The sequence below is a fragment of the Mirounga angustirostris genome, unplaced genomic scaffold (genome assembly GCF_029215605.1).
Source record: "Mirounga angustirostris isolate CCGP_5_RB_7025 unplaced genomic scaffold, mMirAng1.0.hap1 SCAF_8, whole genome shotgun sequence".
NCBI lineage: Eukaryota > Metazoa > Chordata > Mammalia > Carnivora > Phocidae > Mirounga > Mirounga angustirostris.
This window is the reverse complement of record NW_026991716.1, coordinates 34,410,624-34,434,076: the sequence shown is the minus strand read 5'-3', so window position 1 is coordinate 34,434,076 and position 23,453 is coordinate 34,410,624. Positions and strand designations below refer to the sequence as shown.

The following is a 23,453-nucleotide window of genomic DNA, read 5'->3' as shown; positions in this document are numbered from 1 at the left end:
AGGGAGGGAGGAAAGAAGACAGTCTCCCGTTATTCCAAAAGCTCTGGTGGTTAAAAGAGATGAATTGTCACCACAACAAGGCAACCAAATTTCAAACTTTGGTAGGGAAACTGCTTTTTTGAGTTGCTTCATCTTAAGGATACTGAATGGCACAGTTACAGAAAATAATAATATTAAGTTGTTCCAAATCAGGTTCGGGACAAACCTCTCTTTAATGTACCAAAACACATGAAGTAGGTTTCTAAAAGTTAAGAAGAATTAGAAAACTGTTCTAACTATTTAAATCAGTAAGCACTTACTGAGCACTGCCTTGCCAAGCACTGTGCTGGGTACTCTGGGGAAGAGCAAAGCAACATATAATAATGTCTCTGCTAATTCTGGGTTTACCCTCTAAGCTGGTACAAGGAGATGACATTATCGTCAAAGAGCTAACCAAAGCAATATGGGATTAGATGTTACAGGTAGGAAGTATAGGAATTCCTTGGAGGAAGCAAATAGTGTGGATAAAATGGTTTTGAGATGGCTTCTAAAAGCATGAATAAAAATGGTAAGACAAGTGCCAGGATGTCTTCTGAGGACAATAGGCTCTAGCTTGGCTCAGAGCTGAACATCACTGCTGAAATGGGTAGACAGGTAGATACAATGAGGGTCCAGATTACAGGGGAGGATGCTTGAATCTGAATGACCAGACAGGTGATGATAAGTCAATTAATGAATTTCCTTTCTTGTTTAACATGATATCAATGGGAAACTCATCTGATAAATTTATGGACTAGGACAAGACTAGAAGCAGGATATGGCTGTAATGCTACAAAAACACAATGGTGGCAGCGACAACTTCCCAGACCTTTAATATGTCTCCACTGAGTTAAGGAGAGGACCATAAACAAAGACAAATTAGGAAATATAACCAATATCAGAGTGATTAAGATTTAGCTTATGTACTTGGTACAATATATACTCTAGCGTTAATAAATGAAAGCTATGTATTCCAATAAATTTAGAAGTCTAGATGAAATTAACATTTTTATTAAAATACTGATTATCAAAATTGACTTCAAATGAGGTAGAAAATATGACTAGTCCAATATCAGGTATCAGGCCAATCAGTTTTATGAATAAGTTCTTCAAGCTTTCAAAGAATAGCTGTGTTACATAATGTGAGAGCATTAAGATAAAAATTTGTATTTAGAGCACAGGAAAAGATGAAAAGCTTTCTATGAAGTTAATGTAACTGATGCCGAAACTAGACAGGAATAGCATGCCCACCATATATAAACACACTTATGTATAAAATTAACTCACTTATTAAAAGGGTATAAAATTTAAAATAAAATTAGTATTTTGAAGCCAGCAGTATACTGAAAGAACTAGTCGGGTTTAATTCAAGAAATGCAAAGATGGTTTAACCCTGGAAGTCCATTAAATTAAGAGATTACATACTAAAGGAGAAATCCAAATGATCATCTCCATAGATGTTAAAAAGGAGTCATCTGACTCCTGATTTAAAAAAAACAAAGTTAACAAGCCATAAATAGAATATCCTTAAACTGATAAATAATATCTACAAAAGAAAACCCTATAGCAAATACTATATTTGTGAAATCCTACTAGAAGTAGTCCCATTAGTTAGAAATGAAAAAAAGAAAAAACATATAAAGCTCAAAAAAATAAGGTTTAAATAATTGAAAACAAATAATATTCCAATATGAGAAGACCCAATAGTGTATTAAAATGTCAATTATTCCCAAATCAATCTATGGATTCAATATAATCCCAATCAAAATCACACTGTAACTGTTAATATAGCTTGACAAGCTGAGTATAAATTCATTAACAAGAGAAAATACAAAAGAATAGCTAACAAAATTTAGAAAAACATAAACTAAGGGGGACTGGCTCTATATCAATACATACCACACAAAGCTATATTCCAGTCTTAGGAATATACAAGTAGACAAATGGAACAAAATAAAAGATCCCCAAAGCAGATATATGTTTATATAATGATAACAGCATTTCAAACCAAGCCTATTTAAAAATTTTATTTATTTTAGAGAGAGAATGCATGAGGGGGGGGGGAGCAGAAGGGGAGGAAGATGGAGAGGAAAAGAATCTCAAGCAGACCCCATGCTCAGTGTAGAGCCTGATGTGGGGCTTGATCTCACAACACTGAGATCACAACCTGAGCCAAAACCTAGAGTCTGATGCTTAACCAACTGAGCCACCCAGGCACCCCTCAAACCAGACCTGTTTAATAAATGGTTTTGCAATAACTGGTTCTCCATTTGGAAAAATTACAAAGATAAATCATGATACCTCATATCATATACAAAATAAATTCCACATGGATTCAAGAGCTAAATGCAGAAAAAGATAAACTATAAAGTATCAAAATATATAAAAAATATTTTTATAACGCTGTCATAGAGAGAGCCTTCTAAGAAAGACACAAATGTAGAAGACAAAAGACCAGAACACTTGACTTTTAAAAAATCTGTAAATTTTCCAATAAAATACAAGGCACCCAAATCAAAATTAAAAGCCAAGTGACACATCAGAAGAAAACATTTGCAAGATATGCAACAAAGACTTATGAGTTCCTACAAATGAGTAAGAAAAAGACAGTTAATTAAAAAATAAGTAAGAGTACAGACAGGCAAATCACTGGAGACATAAACAGTTAATAAACATATGCAGCAGTGCTCAATCTCACTACCAGGAGATGTCAGGGGAATGCAAGTTAAAATGAGCTATTCTTTTACCCATTGCCCCCCTTCCCCCAGAACACCTAACTGGTAAAAGCATGGGAAACACTCTCAAACACTATTCTTAGGAGTACAACATAGTAATGTCATTTTGGAAATGAATTTGGCCATGTATATCAAAAGCTAAAATATACATATTCTCTGACTTCTTGTTTTCTCCTCCATGTATTTATCATGGAAAAATGACACATGCACTATTAGTCATGTACAAAAATGTCTACTTCATATGGTTTATAGTACAATATTAGAAACAGCCTCAAAAGAAAAGAGAAAATAATAATAATATGAAATACTATGAAGCTGTTTAAAAAGAATTACACAGATCTTTATGTGCTAATCTGGAAAGATCTCGAAAATATACTATTGGGGAACCTGGGTGGCGCGTCAGCTGCATCTGACTCTTGGTTTCAGCTCAGGTTGTGATCTCAGGGTTGTGAGATTGAGCCTTATCAGCACAGAGTTGGCTTGAGATTCTCTCTCCCTTCCACTCTAGCCCCTCCCACTTGTGCGCCCATGTGTGCGGATTCTCTCTCTAAAATAAATAAATCTTTAAAAAGTATAGACTGTTAAATTAAAAGAGCAAACTACAAATAATATAGAGTATGTTCCCATTTGTATAAAAATGAAGAAAATCTTTATGTATGTAAACATAGATATAACTGCATTAAAAAAGAATATATAACCCAAAATGAATAAAAAGTGGTTATCTCTGGAAAGAATGGGAATTAGTGGGGGCTTGGGGATAAAGGTGTGAAAAGAGTATTTTCACCTTCTATTCTATATAAACCTGTATGTCTCTGTTTTACTTGTATACTTAAAAAATAGGATTAAAACTCTTAAGGAAGAAAAGCCAGCAAATGAGTAATTTGAAAATCATGGTTCTGCCTTAATTTGGTCTTTATTTTGACTACAAGTTAAAGGTCAGATGATACTATAAGTGCCTCAACAAGTTTCAACCCAGCTAACATTATGGAACAGAAAAAATTTGGTAAGAAAACACTGCTAAACTGCTCAAGTCCGTCTGTTTTTTGACAGGGATTAATTTAATGATCCCATACATTGATTCCTGGTAAATGATAGCCATTCAATTCAATACAGCATATAACTGTACATTATCATACTGCACCGCAAAGTATCAATCTTTTTAGAACACAGCTATAATAAAAGCAGCATGTTTTACAGAATCAGCTCCAGGATAAATAAATGCAAAAAAAAAAAAAACCTTTAAATTAAAATCAAAAGAGACATTTAAAGTTTGGGCATTCTTCATTATGGGAAAGAATCTTCCACTTTGAGACTATTATATATCAGAAAAGCTCCATCTGTTGTGTAATTATCTCTGATAAACGGCCTGATGCTTCGAGCTTCATTAGAGAAAAGGGAAGAGAAAGACACATACAGAGAGAACTGTAAATAAATCTCCCCACCATATTTCACTTAAAACCAGCCCAGCAGGAAGTCGTAAAGTATTTTTTAATAGGTAGTATTTTCTAAATGTTCTACTAGAATAAGCCAGCCTGTTTTGCCCAGTATCTACCTGGGTCTTCTGAAGCAGGCGTAGTCCAAAAAAGGGAAAACTAGTTTCATTGAAAGATTATTAGAAATTTAATTGGTAAAAACAAACAGTCTTGCTCCTTGGCGGCTGTGATACTAATTTTCCAGGGGACAGATAAGGGCTTGTCAGACAGGACTGAAGACTAGAAGCTAGTGAAGCCTGCCCAACATATGTTCAAAGACCCAAGGGCAGTCTAGCAAGGACATCTATTAAAATGCAGTACTATTTTATTTCTATTTTATTTTACTTTCTAAATGCCTGAGGGAGCCGGGGTATCACCAAGAACCAGTTTCCAAGGAAACAATGGAAATCTCCTTATTCAACCAAATTAATTTAACCACAGATAAAGAATGTTCTCAAATTTCTATTTTGGGAATCACTGTCATAATTAAAAGAAAATCCAGCCAGCAATTGGAAATGAAGCTTTCATCATTAACAATCTTCATTAACATTCCAGTTAGTATGGTTCTCACTTTTTCTGTATGTTTCCTTTTGGCTATAACAAAAGCATCTCTTGGGTAGATGCAGTAGAGAAGAATATGAAAAATCTTGAGTATTATGGATGAAAAAGGCCCAGAGCTAAGTGCTAGTCCTGTCACGTGACTCAAAGCAAATTACCATGCAAACCTTTTTCTCATCTGTAGAACAGGAAGGAGAATATCTGCCATGCCTGCCTTGCACACTGTCAGATGATCCCAGGAAAATGTTTGTTAAAGTGCTTTGTTAAACAGTGGTTAGCAAACTTTTTCTGTGAAGAACCACTGGGTCTCTGCAGCAACTACCCAATTCTGCCGCCGGAGTGCACAGGCAGCCACAGACACAATGCATAAATGAATGAGCATGGTTGTGCTCCAATAAAACGTTACGAACACTGAAATTTAAATTTCATATAGTTTTTAAATGTCACAAAATATTGTTTGACTTTTTTCAATCTTCTAAAATCATTTTTTAGCTCGTAGACCATATAAAAACAAGTGATGGTCTGGATGTGGCCCATGGGCTGTATTTTGCCAATTCCTCTTGTAAACTATATTTTTATACATGTGTTGGCTGCTGTTTATTTCTTACTATGTGCCTCCACAGAGCTTAGGAAAGTATTCTGTATGAGGTGGGCCCTCTCTAACTGGTAGATTAGAATGTCAGAATATTTGAAAACAAGCCCATTTCTTGCCATTACTCTTCCCCAGTAGGAGGTATGGATATCAACTCTGTCTGGCATTAGTTCTCTTCCTCTCCTGCCTAGAAAGAAACAGACCAGCCAATTCTCCTGAAACACCTCAATTTCTATCCAATATGTAGTGGGACTAGGAAAACGAACACAAAACAAAACCTAGGTAGGCATGCACATCAGAAGTCTCCAAACATGTCATAAGTAGAGACGCCCAGGGTAACAAGAAAGCTGATTTACAGGAGAGAGAAAGGGCATTTTTTCATCTTTTAAGTCCAATCTGATAAGACTCTGACTTAAGGTGACCAGTCAGCATGCTGCTCATTTAAAAATAAAACAACTGGTTCCAGAGTTCTATCTACAATCTGACATTATCCTTTCTCTCTTTAAAAGTTGGGTCAAGAAATGTAAATACAAATCATGGTTTATCTCCTCTATGAAAACCCTGAAAATTGGGAGAAAAATGAATAGTAGCAAAAGCAGGAAAAATGTTAGGTTTTTTTTTTTGTTGTTGTTATTTTGTTCTCCTTCCTCCACAGTTTACATTTGCATGCAATGGTCCTTTACACTATAAATCACTACAGAGACAGGAAGCTATGGTGCAATGCCAGAAAGCTAGGCTGCTCTGCGATCTTGGGCAAGATACTGAATCATCTGTGCCTCCATCTCCACATCCGTGAAAACAGATATGGTAACAGTCCCCACCATACAAGGGTAATTATGACGATAAAGTAGGTTAATACAGATAAAGTATTTCGAACAGTACCTGGTACTTGATGAGTACTCTAGTGCTAGCTGTTACCATTATTACAGCATTTAAATGCTATGACAAGTCCTTTGGTCACTATTTGAGTTTTGTTTACACTGCCCTTTTTTTTTTTTTTAAAGTTTCCAATGACTGAACTTCCATAGACTCTTCTGTAGACATACACAATGGGAGAGGAAGAGGTATGTGTGTGAATTCAGACAAAAAAAATATTATTTGGAGCTTTTGGATATCTGTTTTATTTGACCTTCAGTCAGGTGTTTTAAGAAATTCTTTTGGATAAAAATCTGTCCTGTTTCTTTGCTTAACCACTCTTGTCAGTAGTTTGTTTGTTTTAAGATTTTATTTATTTATTTGACAGAGAGAGAGACAGCGAGAGAGAGAACACAAGCAGGAGGAGTAGGAGAGGGAGAAGCAGGCTTCCCGCCGAGCAGGGAGCCGGACGTGGGGCTTGATGTGGGGCTCGATCCCAGGACCCTGGGATCATGACCCTAGTTGAAGGCAGCCGCTTAACGACTGAGTCACCCAAGCGCCCCACTCTTGTCAGTAGTTTTTAACTCTACCTGCAGTCTTTTCAATACAGCATTAACGTACCCAGACTGTCACCACCTTTCTTTTCGTACATTCATTTGACAGTGAGAAGCAAAAAGTAGATATAAACAATACTCATTCTCTTGATTATTACAGAAAAAGTAAGACCTTCTCACAAGTCCTAAACAATACACAGCATTCCAGTTCTACACAATAACAACAGATCCATAATTACTGTATAGTTAACAAATTATGTGGTACTTGAATTTGCAATCCCAAACCCATTCCCCAGCAACTTCCACACCCTACCTCTTCATACCTCTATATAAGGGAAGCTATGAAGGGCCAACAGATGAAATTCTGGTCCCGAGGATGCTAAAAGATCAACATAAGTAATCCCCTGCCTCCTCTTCTTCCACCCTGCTTCTACGAGGTACATCACAGCTGAAGAAATTCGCCAGGTGCCTAGGGATAGGGCCTTCTACTCTCACCTGGGTCTTCATCGCTACTTGGCAATCACTGTAATTATCTCAGGTTGACTCATAATGCATCCGCCCTAACACTTTAACAAAATTCCCTACTTTTCTCATCCCTATACACCTCACATACAAATCAGGCACACACAGTTTTCAACCTCGGTGAGAAAGCTTTTGCAAATGACATGCTTACTGATCACTGCTCCTGATGCCTCCTTCCTTATACCCCGAAATTCTTCTGTACCTGTGTCGGAGAACAAGCCAGAATTTCAGGGAGAGGCATATATATTTGAAAAGGTGACCTCCTTGGGGGCCTAATCTTGCTCATTTCTGTACCCAGCACTTAACCTAGTGCCTAACAGAGTAGGCTCCCAGCAAAGACCGCTAAATGAATATACAACCAATCTGCAATAGATTATTAAATAGCTTATATTTAGGTAATCGACCTCATGATCATCAAATCCAAATGTCTCTTGTCAGTTTACAGTCTGCAGCATTTTAATGATGACACAATTGGTTGCAAACATAGGCTTTGGAGCCAAATTAGTGGGTTGAACATGAACTATACTAAGAAGCAGCAGCTCTGGAACTTTGGACTGAAGTCACTGAACCTCTCTATGCTTTATCTTCCTCATCTGTAAAAATGAGGATAATAAAAGCACCTACCTCATAAGACCCTGTGAAAATTAAATGTTAGTACATGTAAAGAGCTTAGGAAAGTACTTAGAAAATAGCAAACACTTCATAAATGTGAGCTTACATTTTCATTATTACTATGAAAGAACACAACAAGCTGAAATTTGTTCCTTGGCCTCTGTGAACTTGCCCACTATTATTCTACTCTTCTCTGACTTCTTCAAGTTGCGTCCTCTGTTTTGATTTCACTCTCAAGGTTCTATTCTCACTGCTTTTTCTTGCTCTCATCCTTGCCAATCTCATTTAACCAGTAAGGTTTCAACTATCATCTCCCAAGTGCATGAAGCTAACTCTGACTTCCCTCTCCTGAGCTCCAACTCAACCAGCCCACTTGAACATGAAAGTCATCATCATATCTCAGATTAGCAAATCTCAATTCCTCAGATCTGTGAAAACCTGAAGATTACAATAATGAGCCTTATAAGGATTAGGAAATAAGACTGGTTTCAGCGAGTTGAACTCAAGATAAACACACAATGGTTTAAAACAGTGATGTCATCAGAGAGAGAATGGATCTGAAGCTTAGTAGAACAGAAGACTGAAAGTATTTAATTATCAAAAGAAAAAACATGGCAGTGTACAATGGCCTAGACGGGCAAGTTATGGAAACACAGGAAGTATTGTGTCCTAGGGGCCACAAAGCTAAGAGCCCGTCTAAGTCCAGGCAGAGGAGGGAGAAAAGGTGTATGAAGATGGAATCTTGCACTGAATGCAAGACCTTCCTTATATGTACTTAGAGCACACCTCACAATCAACCTGACTCAATTAAAAATTTACTTCACTTTAATTCCACTTGGTGAGTCCACACTTTGCCATTTGCTATATAAACCCTCGTACAGGTTGGCTTCCCAGAAAGGTCTGCCTCCAGAGAAAATGTTTTAGTCCTATGTATAAATTTTTATTTCCCTATTTATTTATTCCCTATTTATTAGGATTTTTCATGAATTAATAAAGTTAACTTTTGGTTATGATTTGAGTTTCCACATACCTTAATTACAGAGAGAGAAAGTGTTGATCTTGGCAACATGAAAATTTCTATTTTCTGTGGCAATTATGTTTTACATTGTGAAATAACTGATTAAAAGCATGGTTTCTGAAGCCAAATGCCTGAATTTGAATACTGGTTCTGGTATCTAGTTGTTTGTGACCACAGGTAAATTACCTGATCTCTTTGTGCCTGTTTCCTCAGCTCTAAAATGGGGATAATGATAGTATCTACTGCACTGGGTTATCATGAGGCTTCTATGAGAAAATGTTCAGAACATAGAGAACAATGTCTTACAAACAAAGTGCTCAATAAATGATAGCTACTGTTATCTCAGTCTCACACACAACTTGGCTACTCAGGCTGATTTGTTGTGGCCTGATCCTGGTATATAAGAATCCAATCAGATGAGATCCTGACCAGCTCCAAACTTTCCCTTAGACAAGGAGTTCTTCACCTAAAGGCCATAGTGAACTTAAAACATTTTATTCAAAATTGGGTATAAATGGATGGTGTGTTTTTTTCTGAGACAAGGGGCCCTATCTTTTATCTGTTTCTCAATAAGTACATGACCCCAAATAGATTTTTAAAAACAAAACAAAACCTATTACCCCAACATTATCACTACCATTTTAATCTTTTCTTTTTCCCTCCTCCTCAATGATTTCTACACCTTCCCCTGGGCCTCTATTCAATAGGTTACAGTATTTTAAAAATTCTTCCTCTGCAATGTTATTCTACTATAATCCTTCCCATTTTCATTACTGCCAGGTTACTTCTCCAAAAGAACTGTAATATTACTTTCTTTGCTAAAAACATGACAATTGTCTAACATCTAAATATCTAAGCTGAACATTTAAACCTCTCTGACTTGATCATCATCTACCTTTCTAGCCTTGTCCTCTATAAATGCCCTTAAAGGGGTCATTTGCCAGTGCAGGACTCCATGTACCTTTCCTCCAAAGCTCACTCTACTCCGTTTAGAATGTCTTTTCACCACCTTGTGTCTGTCTTCAGCACAATTTTCTCCAGGAAACCAACACTCTTCTTCAACAATCATTGTCTTTAATATTTAAGAAGAATCATTAAAATGGACTCAGGATTTCTCAACCTTGGCATTGCTGACATGTTAGGCTGGATAATTCCTTGTTGTGGAGGGCTATCCTATGCAGTGTAGGATGTTTAATAGCATGGGGGGACAAAATCACTCCTGGTTGAGAACCACTGACATATTATAACAAATATATTTAATTTACCCTAATAAAGAGTAAATTCTTTGAGGACACGGACTTTGGCCTTCTTTACTTTTATATTCTCAATGTCACCTAGTACAGTGGTTTATGATAAATAATTTGTTCTCTGCTAATCTTTCCAAAGTTAGTAGGCAGAACATTCTAACCTACCATATTCCAAGGATTTCTAGATGTTCATTAAATCTGAAACATCAAATTTCAACCTGTTAATTTGAAGCTTTTAAGAGGCAAAAACTGCTATGTCAAAATGTGCCTAAAATTTTCAACAGACACTGTTAGTTATAGCTGTGTCCCAAAGGAGTTGGCTACAGCAGTAAAAAAGTTAAGTGGACAATGGACTTCCATATCACATATATAACAATAACATTCTATTGCTGAGGACTTACAGAAGAATAAGAGAAACCATTTCCTCCTCTCTTCAAATACCCTATGTTCTATGAAGTATATAGTGTTATTATCTCAGTTGATTGCCTAGAAACATACAAGGCCCAGTGAGTGACAGAAGTAAGGTTTCCAAGGTTCCTAAATTAGGAAGTTCTCTAGACCAGTGGTTCTCATCAATTAGCGCAGATTAGGATCCTCTGCAGAGTTAAAAAGTACAAGTCCCTGGGGCTCCCTCCAGATCAATAAAATTAGACTCAGAGAATGGTGCTAAAGATTATAATTGTTGGGCGCCTGGGTGGTTCAGTTGGTTAAGCGACTGCCTTCGGCTCAGGTCATGATCCTGGAGTCCCGGGATCGAGTCCCGCATCGGGCTCCCTGCTCGGCGGGGAGCCTGCTTCTCCCTCTGACCCTCCCCCCTCTCATGTGCTCTCTGTCTCTCTCATTCTCTCTGTCTCAAATAAATAAATAAAATCTTTAAAAAAAAAAAGATTATAATTGTTTTTGGTTTTGTTTTTTTTAAATCTCTAGTGGATTCTATTTTGCAGGCAGGACTGAGAACCACTGCCCTAGACTGGTTCAAGACCTCATACCTTGACAGTTAACCAAAAAAGCTATCTTTGAAAGGACCTTAAGCTCTATGGAATAGCTAAAATTTATTCCCTAACTTGCTGACAAGGGCCTATACGTCAACACTTAATCTTGATTTAGAAGAACTGCTATCTTTTCTTCTGAGACAAGGCATTACTAAGAAGCTCATGATACAATTCTTGGGCTGCTTTCTGTACCACTTCAAAGATCTGGGCACTTACACTCCTCTTTACTTGGTGAAGTTACATTCAATTCTGTCGGAAGCGGCTGCTGGCTGGGACTAAGAGTTGGCGTGGTTATCGAGGTATTGTTGTTGTCACTGGTGGTCTCTTCGGAAAACAAATCTGATTGGCTGTTACTTGTACTTGGAGCAGAATCATCGTCTGGTTGTTTCTTTTGAAAATCTGAAGAGAAAGAGTGATATAACCAGTTTAAATAAGGAGTTCGTAATTTCCTTGGGAATTAGAAAACAACAAAAGTACAGAAATAAAAATTAAATGTAATGGGGCAATAATAAAGACTACCCTTAGTGACAAAAAAAGAACAGAAGTAAAATACCATATACCATATATACTTTCCATTGGTGGAGGGTAACTGGAATTAAAGCTTTCCATGGTCCTTGTATTATCAGAAATATGGTAGACATACCAATTTTTTTCTTTAAATTCAATTTAATTAACATATACTATATTATTAGTTTCAGAGGTAGAATTTAGTGATTCATCAGTTGCATATAACACCCAGTGCTCATTACATCAAGTGCCTTCCCTAATGCCCATTACCCAGTTACCCCATCCCCCTGCCCACACCCCTTCCAGCAATCCTCAGTTTGTTTCCTAGAGTAAGAGTCTCTTATGGTTTGTTTCCCTCTCTGTTTTCATCTTATTTTTCCTTCCATTCCCCATGTTCATCTGTTTTGTTTCTTATATTACACATATGAGTGAAATCATGACATTTGCCTTTCTCTGACTGATTTATTTCGCTTAGCATAATACCCTCTAGTTCTAGCCCTGTTGTTGCAAATGGCAAGATTTCATTCTTTTTGATGGCTGAGTAATATTCCAGTGTGTGTGTGCACGCGCACATGCGCGCACACACACACATCTTCTTTAGCCATTCATCTGTCAATGGACATCTGGACCCTTTCCATGTTTTAGCTATTGTGGACATTGCTGCTATAAACATTGAGGTGCATGTGTCCCTTGGGATCACTATGTTTAGACATACCAGTTTAATGTAAGATTTTACAAAGCCAAATACAATTAAAATGTTAGGGGTAGTCAGCAGAAGGAAAGAAGAAATAAAGAAAGGTTATTCAAACCAATAGAGGACAGGTAAGAAGGGAAAAAAAAAACAGCACAGAGAAAAGCAGGGTAAACAGAAAACATAATAAGATTGTAGAAATAACTACACATATGTTAGTAATGGTAATAATTGTAAACTGACTAAACTTAACAAAAGAGAATGTTCAAATTGAATAAATGAGGTCCTGTTTTACAAAAGACATACTAAAAACATGAACATGAGAATAAAGAAAAATTTAAAGTATATTAAAAAGAAATACAAGCAAAGATACATGACAAAAAGCCAGTAACAGTGGGGCATATGGGTGGCTTGGTCAGTTAAGTGTCTGACTCTTGATTTCAGCTCAGGTTACAATTTCAGGATTGTGGGATTGAGCCCCACTTTAGGCTCCATGCTCAGCGGGGAGGCTGCTTGAGAATCTCTCTCTCCCTCTGCCGCTGCCCCCTATATCTCTCTCCCTCCCTCTCTCTCTCTCAAATAAATAAATCAATCTTAAAAAAAGAAAAGAAAAGGGCGAGTAATAGCTACAGTACTGTCAGGAAATGGAGACTAAGGCAAAAGGCACTGTTAGAGGGGGAAAAAAAGAGGATCATTATATAATAGTAAAAAAACAAAAAACAAAAAATGAGGTGTGCGCACACACACAATTAAAAACAAAGAATTTACAGGCGCCTGGGTTGCTCAGTTGGTTAAGCAACTGCCTTCGGCTCAGGTCATGATCCTGGAGTCCCAAGATCGAGTCCCGCATTGGGCTCCCTGCTCGGCAGGGAGTCTGCTTCTCCCTCTGACCCTCCTCCTTCTCATGCTGTCTCTCATTCTCTCTCTCTCAAATAAATAATCTTTAAAAAAAACACACACACAAAGAATTTACGAGGAAGATAAAACAATTTTCAACTTGTATGCACCTAATAACAAAGCCTCAAAATATATAAAGCAAAAATGATTATATTTATGGGAAACTGACAAATCTACCATCATAATGGGAAGATTTTAATATATCTGCCTCAGCCAAAACAATTAGTAAAATTAGAGAAGATTAGTAAGTTTAGGCTCATGTACCCAACAATAAGTTAATAAATTATTTTCAAACATGAGGAATATTTATAAAAACTGACTGAAACCTGGCTAAATCTTGACCACATATTAACCTATAAAGCAAAAGTCTTAACAGATGCCAAAAATTAGTAAGATAAAAACATTATTAGCATCAAAAACTAATGATGTAATGTATGGTGACTAACATAATAAAATAAAATTTAAAAAAACATTATTGGGGCACCGGGGTGGCTCAGTCGTTAGGCGTCTGCCTTCAGTTCAGGTCATGATCCCAGGGTCCTGGGATCAAGCCCCGCATCAGGCTCCCTTGCTGGGCGGGAAGCCTGCTTCTCCCTCTCCCACTCCCCCTGCTTGTGTTCCCTCTCTCTCTCTGTGTCAAATAAATAAATAAATAAAATCTTAAAAAAAAAAATTATTAGCTCACCACAGTGCAAGTAAATTAAATATTGATAACAAAAACTTCTATATATTTGGAAATTTTAAAAATATTAAAAAATAAATTTAAAAAATTTAAAGTAAACTCATGGGTCAAATCAGAAATTAGAAAATAAATAAATGATAATGAAATGACTACTTATCAATATCCAGTAAAGATAAAGATGCAAGTTACATTATCCATACCTCAGTCATTTCACATAGGTATATGCCTGAGAGGATCTCAACACACATGACAAGAATGTTAATTATATATTGTTTACAAAAGTAAAAAGTAAAAAAACAACCTGAGGTCCATAAATTGTACTACATTCATATAATGGAATAATGTATACTGTGAAAGCAACTACTGCTACACACATCAACATGAATAACACTAAAAAAAGTAGTAAGATTGTACTTACCTAAACCTTAAAAAGAGGCAAAACTCAATATATTACTTAGGAATATGTATGTTTAAACCATTAAAAAATAATTAACACAACTCAGGTTAGTGGTTGCCTCTTAGGTTGAAGAAGAGGGATGTGAAGGTGAGAGATACACAGAAAGAGTAAAAATTATAGGTAATGTCCATTGACAGCATAGATTAAAATAAAATTCATTCATATAAGGGAATGCTCTATGACAGTTAAAATTAATGAATAATGCTACATATACAACAAAAACATCTCAAATACAATGTTGAATGAGAAAAGCTATGGAAGGCTATATACAGTATAATACTTTAATTACAATATAATAACATGTGTGGAAATGATACACCAAATTCAGGACAATGGATATGTTGGGGAGGTAAGGCAGAGAGGAACAGAGATCTTCAATTCTATCTGTAATTTTTCATTTCTTAAAGGTGGCAGTGGGTATATAACTTAAAATTATTAGGTATAGTCTCTGTATGTTTCATTTAAAAGTCTAATGCTAGTCTATAAAGTACAGATTATACTATATCAATTCAGAGAAGGAGAAGACCCTGACAACTCCACATTGCTTCATCTTTTAAACCACAGAGAAACTGTTATTATGCTCTATCACCTCATCAGAATCACTGTGTGGTTTTTTCCCTAAGACTTTATTTATTTATTTGAGAGAGAGACCACAAGCAGGGGGAAGGGCAGAGGGAGCATCAGACTCCCCGCTGAGGAGGGAGCCTAAAAAGCAGGGCTCCATCCCAGGACCCTGAGATCATGACCTGAGCTGAAGGCAGACGCTTAACTGACTGAGCCCCCCCTGGCACCCCCAGAATCATTGTTTTAACATATACTGAGCTATTATTTATGTTGCACTTACCATGTGCCAGGCACTGAACTAAATGGTTTATGTGTATAACTCACTCACTTCAATCAATCCTCAAGACCATCCTAACAAGGGAAGTATAATTATATAATTAAATACCACATCACTGATGAAGAAACTGAGGCTGAGAAAGTTTAGATAATTTGTTCCAAGTTAATAGCTAGTAGCAGCAAGATCAGGATTTAAATGCAAGTCCATCTGACACCAAAACCCATGGTCTTCAATCACAAACATAGGATGTAAAATGGTGAGCACTAGTTTGGCTCAAGGAAAAGGCCTCCATGTCAAGTTCCCACTGATTTACAGAACTAATGGTGAGTGCAATGGATTTAGCCAAAGAATCAGTAACTTTTGTGCTGATCAGTGATCTAAAGCCTCTATTGCTTCTTTTCTGTGTATTTATTTCTCCTAGCTTTTTCATTCTTTGGTGTTTTGACATTTTAAAATGGCTTATTATCTCGATGTTATTTGTACAGCACCTTTAGAGAAAAAGGTACTATATAAATGGAATAAAAATACTATAATGATGTAATAATTATGCTTTTTTTATGTCATGTCATCTCATTAGCTCTCTTATGTCAATAATCATTGTACCCCTCCTATAACCATCTCTACCATAAGGCCCTAAAAGAACTGCAACTGAGTCATCATTATACCATCTAGCACAATACCCAATACTTGGAGACAGACACACAAACTCACTCGCTCAGGCACAATAATACTTAAGGGTAAATGACACTGATGTCTACAGACAATAACCAGGTCCCACCCACATATTCTCCAGCCCATGCTTGCCATGCTCCTTCATGCTCAAGTATTTTTCTTTTGTGAATCTTCAGTTGAAACAATGTACATTCTTTTAATCCATTCTCCCTGATGACTTTTCTGCACCTCCACAGGATGATCAAGTGAAAAAAAACATCAGACTAATAGTATTCATTACATACCAAACTGGCTGCACACACAAAAACTAGAAGCTCTATACGTTCTCTGTTTAAATTAAATGAAAAGCCCAGGAATCAAAGAATTTTATATTCAGAATTAACTTTAAAGATCCAGCTCAATCCTCTCATCTTACAGAAAAAGAAAACAAGAGCCAAGAAAGTTAATGCAAGTCACCAGAAATTCATGGAGTTAATCCTAATAGTTTTTAATGGGGCGCCTGGGTGGTTCAGTTGGTTAAGCAACTGCCTTCGGCTCAGGTCATGATCCTGGAGTCCTGGGATCGAGTCCCACATCGGGCTCCCTGCTCGGCGGGGAGTCTGCTTCTCCCTTTGACCCTATCCCCTCTCATGCTCTCTCTATCTCATTATCTCTCTAATATAAATAAATAAATCCTAATAGTTTTTTTTTTTTTTTAACTCTTAGGCCAACATTAGTAACTTATACACTACAAAGAACTTTAAAGTTGGAACTGGATTCAAATCCTAACTTTGCTATTTATTGGGCATATGGCTAAAAGCAAACTGTTTAATCTTTTGAGGCCTTATCTGTAAAACAAAAGGAGGGAATTATTTCTACCTCTCACGATAATGTGAATTAAATAAGACAATGTATTTATAAAGTATCTGGCACATGGGTACTCAACAAATGATAGCCATTAAAAATAAAAGGTATTTTCCTAGTTTATAGAAAGAGCCATGAATTATCTCTTCCTTTTAGTCTTGACTTTTGCATCATAATTCCTACTCTCTTGCTCCTCATTCTGAATCATTTGGTATCCAACTGCTGACAACTGGGGGAAGGAAGGAAGGGAAAGAGGGAGGGAGGGAGGGAGGGAGGGAGGGAGGAGGGTATCAGTAAGTCCCAGAAGTTTACTCAAGGTCGAAGGGGAGCAGATTTACATCACATGGAAAAAGTGAACAACGAAACAGGCAGAGACTGCCTCTCATCACTCTCCTCTGGAAAGCAGTAAGGGAAAGGTGCAGAAATAGTCACTTCATTTGATTCAGCCACAGTAAAGACTTGTTCCACTTGTACAGTTCTCATATAAATGGGAAAACTAGAAATCTCCAAGCTTATCAACCTCTATGAGAAAAAAATAGGAATAATTATCTATTATTGTAAATTGGTAGACTTAATCGTGTATCCAAAGGTGTAAACTTGGTAAATACAAGCTTTCCAAAATAGTTATTTGTAAAACCTGAGTAAAAACCTTTGAATTTTATTAATGGGATTGCTGTGCAAAAGTGAACAGAAGCCATCTTGGCAGCTCAACTCACTATCAACTAAGGGGAAAAATAATTTCTCAACAAAGGTACTCTTGGAACCTGAAGTACCTAGAAATGGGATGTTTCCACAGAGAAAATGACCTAATGGTACCAGCTGAGCCAAAATGGCCAGTGAAGTCCCTGTGGCTAGCTGCCCACATACTCAACTCACTGGATATATTTTTCTTCATTGTTTACAGAATGATTTTTCTCACAAGTCAATCTTACTATAAAGTGTACCGCAAAAGACAGAGAGCATTGAAAAACCACCTCTCCCTGCTCTGCTGACAAGCCCATTCACGTGGGCAGTCTCACTGGGACTATACCTTATCTAGTCATCACTCAAAACTTACCTTTGGTTTGGATATGCCCTAACTGTTTATCTCTCAGATGTAGTATACAGATTTGGCAAGATGCTTAGCTCATTTAACTCCCACCCCACTTCTAGAATGTGACAATAACTATGTCTTTTTGAATGATTTCTTCAAGGCACAGAATACACAAAACTGATTTGGAATGGATTTCACTAAACTTACTTTCTTTGAAAATAAATTCCTTTTAAAAACCCTCTTCATAACCTACTTTTCGCTCTTAGCAACATATCATGAATATTTTATGTCACATACAGACACGTGTGATCATTTGTAGGTACACAATATGTCCACTTATAATACAGCAATTAAACCAATTCGCTATTGTTATACCTGTGCAGTTACCAATTTTTCACTATTATAAGCAAGATTCCATTGAACTTCCTCAGGTTATACTGCTAGAAGTGGAACAACTGGGTAAGGAGGATGCACATTTTTACTTTTTTTTTTTTTTTAAAGATTTTATTTATTTATTTGTCCGACAGAAAGAAAGAGAGATGGAGAGAGCACAAGCAGAAAGAGTGACAGGCAGAGGGAGAAGCAGGTTCCCCGCCAAGCAAGAAGCCCAATGCGAAACTCAATCCCAAGACCCTGGGATCATGACCTGAGTCAAAGGCAGATGCTTAACTGACTGAGCCACCCAGGCGTCCCGGATGCACATTTTTAAAGCATTTGGTACATACCTTCTAATTCTCTTGGCAAAATACCCTGTGATTTCCCACAGCACAAGACCTACTATGGCACGTAAGGATCAACTGTGCACTTGTCAGTCTCCCACAACATACGGGTCCAGGATAAAAACGCTGCTCAATAAATGTTAACTGAATGAATAAGTGGCCAAATGTTTTCCTGTAGAAAGCCCATCACTGGAATGTGTTTAAAATTATTTATCCATTGTCATTTTAAACCTTTCACAAACTATCTTGTGTGCCTTCCAGGGCACTCTTGGCATCACCTGGATTAGCATTTCTGAAAGATGAAGTACTCAATACCTGTGAATTTCTATTTTCATAATTATTAGTAGAAATGAGAAATTCAACTGCATTTGTTCTAACTCGCTAAGTTTACATGGCCACTAATAAGGCTTCTACATCATTATTATAGACACTAAAGCTGGGTATAAAGAAAATAAAATTGGAGGTGAAAGAGGAACTAAGATTTAAGTGCCTACTATGAGCAAGGCACTCTGCCAGAGGACTTATGTTCATTTTCTCATTTTTCTCATTTAATTTTCAAAATAAAGTGGGCATCAGATGTCATCCCCACACTTCAGCAGAGGACAGTGGAGCATGGCAAGGGTGGGCAACGTGCCCCCACCCCAACAAGTGCTGAAGCTAGGGTTTTGAGACACAGGCTTACGTGACTCTGAATGCCCACACTCTTCCCATGCATCACTGAAGCAAGCACCACCCACCTTATCAAAATGCAACAGTCTGCAGTCTGCAGGGGTTACTTTTCCAGTTCCCACATTCCCATCCCAGTCTCCAATTCCACCTGACTCTACATCACAGATTACAATCCATGTAATCTGGAATGCCACTGGAAGCTTTATTTTAGCATTTCACACCATTAAATGCTGCGTTTCAAGTAGCCAATTAAAGTAAAATGGAAATGTTGCAAATAAAAACTCAATTCGATTATAAGTTTAGTTCATGTAAGGCATTGTATAAAGGCCTCCTTTAAAAGAACAGGGTTTCTTTTTCCTCCTCTTCATCCCTTCCCCCAATTTATGTCCTAAAAAGGCTAGAGCCTCCATTTACAAGTACATTTCTAGGTTTTCAAAGCTGCACGTTCCTACCCCCACCCCAACCATAAACCTTAGATACCTTACTTTTAAAAGCTACGAAGCCATTAGCGGTAGTCAGTCAATTTATAAACCAGTTTTAGCTTCCTGATTAAAATTTTAATAAAAATTCTACTAGTTCGATGTTAACCTGGGTTAAAAGCCTCAGCAAAAACAAACTGGTCTGAACAAAAATTAGCAAGAACCAAGGACTGATTACTATTAAAACCTTAAAATGCACTCACTTTGGATCCTATCTTATGGGGGAAACTGTGATCTACTCAATGTGGCTAGGTTCGTTTAAACTTCCTTTCATCAGTAATCTCTTTTAGCTTCTCAAAAAAATAACGACAAAAAACTTTACCATATCCTCACCTACATTCTCATAATGATTCCTTCTCTTTAAAACTCAGAATAGACAGACTGACTGATACTGCTTTGATACTAATTGATATTTTCAGACAAATTTAAAATATATACATTACACACCCCCACCCACTACATATATCCTATTGATGGTAAATGACTCCCGTCCTGTGTCCCCTATCCATGCCCATGAATCTATCCACTTTGAGGTACATCTCAGAGATTAAAGTAGACCTTGTCTGCTGCTCCTTCTCCCCCATCTCAGGGGATGGCAGCAACATTCTCCTGGAAGCTGAAGCCAGAAGCCTGTGGAAGCCTGGGAATCATCTCAGACTCCACATTCTCCTGCCCTTAATTCTGCATCTCAAAATATCACCACATCTAGTTATTTCTGACTCCAAATACCTCTTGAACCCTGCCACACTAATCTAAGTCATCATCATCTGTCAGATTCCTTCAACAGTATCTAACGGATTTCTTCCCATCCTACCTGCACTTGGCCCACTCCAATGCATTCACCACAAAGCAATCTGAGTGATGCTGTAAACACCAGATTCTGATAAGATCATCTTCCTCCCTAAACTCTTGAAAGGCCTCACACTGCCTTTATAATCAGATCCAGAATCACAAACATGGTTTAGAAGCTAGAAGTCTAAGAACTGGCTTCTGGCTATCTCTTCAGTCTTATCTTAAGCCACTTCTTTTCCTTTCCCTCCTCCTACTTCAGCCATTCTAGAGTCCTTTTTGTTTTTCAAACTCCCCATGCTTTTTGTCAATCTGGAGTACTTTGCTTATGGCATGTGACTATTTTTCTTTAATCTTGCTATTTGCCTTGGTAACTCCCACTCATCCTTGAACCTTAACATATGCACTATTTCCTCAGGGAACCCCTTAAGAGTATATCCACAGAGGCACTTAATACATATTTGTTGGATGAAAAATAATGCATGTCTTATTCACTGTATACCCTAGCCCCCAGCAAAACAATATTATGTCTGCCACATAATACACAATACAGATTTGTTGAGTGTTAAATTTTTTGATCCAGTGAACATACAAAGTTTAAAAATATTAGTTCTCTCAGAACTTAATGGACTTCAAATTGCTATAAAATATATTTATAGCAAGTGAATGTTTCTATATACAGCAAAAATATTAAATACCCTGTCAATAAGCAGATATTTAAATTTTACAAATTATCCCTGCATATATAAAATTCTTTTCCTTACTACTCCCCACGTAACTAGTTCTGATTGAACTCAAAAGGTCTCTCAAGTCGTATTTGCTTAGATCCAAATCACAGAACTGTAAGCCTTTATTTGAGAATAGAAGTAACATTACATTGGCTCCCAAAAGTATGTCTTCAAATGCTTCTTGCAAAAATAGTCAACAAGAGAATATATGAAGTTAACAAAGCTTACAAGCAAGACTCTTATCAGTAATTAAGCTTATTTTATAATCTGGTTTATCACAAATTATACAGTCCCTAGATTCTTCACACCTACAGAGCCTACTGCTCAGAAGTGTGAACTGGCAAAAAAGTTATTTGGAAGAAAGTTGTTTCTTATACAGCATTTATTGTGCAGAGTCTACAGTTTTCCCAGTAATAGTGTCTCCTACTCATTTACAGGGCATAAATTAACATGTTAACATTACAGCAAATATCTAAAAATCCATTAGTACTACAATAACATGCACCAGAGACACATTTATTTCATTTCAGTCGCCAACAAAATGTGTCAATTTTTTAAAAAATCAAAAGCACAGGGAGAAGTTTTCTGAATACTGTGACGTTAATCTACTTCTAACAAAATGAGCATTGGACAATATGTGTGCATATATATACATCCTACACATAAATCTCAACCATCAAAAGTTCTGATAGGGCTAGGCAAATCGTGGAAATATTAAGCTGACAAAATAAAATAGGCAAATTAGAACCTAAAAACAAAACAAAAATCTGTGACCCATCTGTTTATAGCTGATCCTTGGTCCCAGTTAAAGACCTCTCCTCAGGCCGTTAGTTCCTACTGTCATTCATGAATCACTTCAATAGCATGGGTGTGGAATGAACATAAATGCTGGAAAGGCTGGAGTCTAGAAGATTTTTTCCAGCTTAGACCTAAGGTTTCAAAGGACCATAAGACTCAACAACATTGGGACAAATTAGAAAAGCATTTTTGGGGAGGAGGGGGGATGCGCTGGGTGGCTCAGTCAATTAAGCATCTGCCTCCAGCTCAGGTCATGATCTCAGGGTCCTGGAATGGAGCCCCACGACAGGCTCCCTGCTCAGTGCGGAATCTGTTTCTCCCTCTCCCTCTGCCCACCCCGACCCTCCGGCTTGTGCACTCTCTCTCTCTCTCTCTCTCAAATAAATAAATAAAAATTTTTAGAAGCATTTGGGAATAAATTACCCAAAAAGTTACCCCTTTATTAAAGACTCCTGATTGCTTTTATAATTGTACCCATAGTCTTCGTAATACCAGCCCTTCATTTCACCATGTAGAATAGGAGAAAAGACAAACAAACAAAACACCTCCCACTGGCATGTCCCTTTCTGCAAAGGGAGAGGGGAACAGTGTTCATGCTCGTGCCATTGATACCCCTACAACTTGGTCCTCTAGTCCTTGCCTCCGTCCATCCAGGAGAGCACCAGTTACTTTTAGTGAGCTATTCCCACCCCTGATACTTCATTTCCACTCAGTTCTCAGCCTCACCATCTCATACAAGGCCACATACCACAACCTCCTGCATGTAAGTCCTACTGGCAACCTGACCACTTCATTTGCTTCAGGAAATTCAACTCAGGGTGGTGGTAACTTTTGAGACACACTTTCTCTTAAGATAAAACTTGCAGAATGTTCAGTATGAATAATTATTTTTAAAACGATGCACTATGGTATCTTTTAAGAATGTCCATCTCTTTCCCAAAGAGTAACAGACTATACTTTTTATTTTTTTAAAGATTTTATTTATTTGACAGAGAAACACAGCGAGAGAAGGAACACAAGCAATGGGAGTGGGAGAGGGAGAAGCAGGCTTCCCGCCGAGCAGGGAGCCCGATGCGGGGCTCGATCCCAGGACCCTGAGATCATGACCTGAGCCGAAGGCAGACACTTAACGACTGAACCACTCAGGCGCCCCTGGACTACACACTTTTTAAACTGCTAAAAGAAAACTTTTTAGGGGCACTAATTTAGGCTGTAATAACAAATGACCCTAAAATCTAGAGGCTTTACAACAAAATAGTTTGTTGGTTTTGTTCAACTGTGTCTTCGTTCCAGGAATCCAGAATGGAAGAGTGGCTCTAACTGGAACAGTACTGGTCTTCTGGCAGAGGGAAAAGAGAGAGATGGAACTACAACCTGACAAAATTTCTGTTCACAAGTGACATAGGAACTTTTCATTCATATTTTATTTGTTAAAAGGTATAACATGGCCAAGCCTGATGATGGGGACAGGGA

The 23,453-nt window shown here is 37.4% G+C and overlaps 1 protein-coding gene across 3 annotated transcripts in view; it reads right to left on the bottom strand.

Annotated features, from left to right (window-relative positions):
• The window catches only part of ZFAND3 (zinc finger AN1-type containing 3), a 338,087-nt gene that overhangs the window by 71,162 nt on the left and 243,472 nt on the right, over positions 1-23,453 (bottom strand). For all 3 annotated transcript variants that reach the window (XM_064597566.1, XM_064597564.1, XM_064597565.1), the window contains one exon: positions 11,392-11,574. In XM_064597566.1, the coding sequence (XP_064453636.1) occupies positions 11,392-11,574 (183 nt within the window). The remainder of the gene's footprint in view (positions 1-11,391; positions 11,575-23,453) is intronic.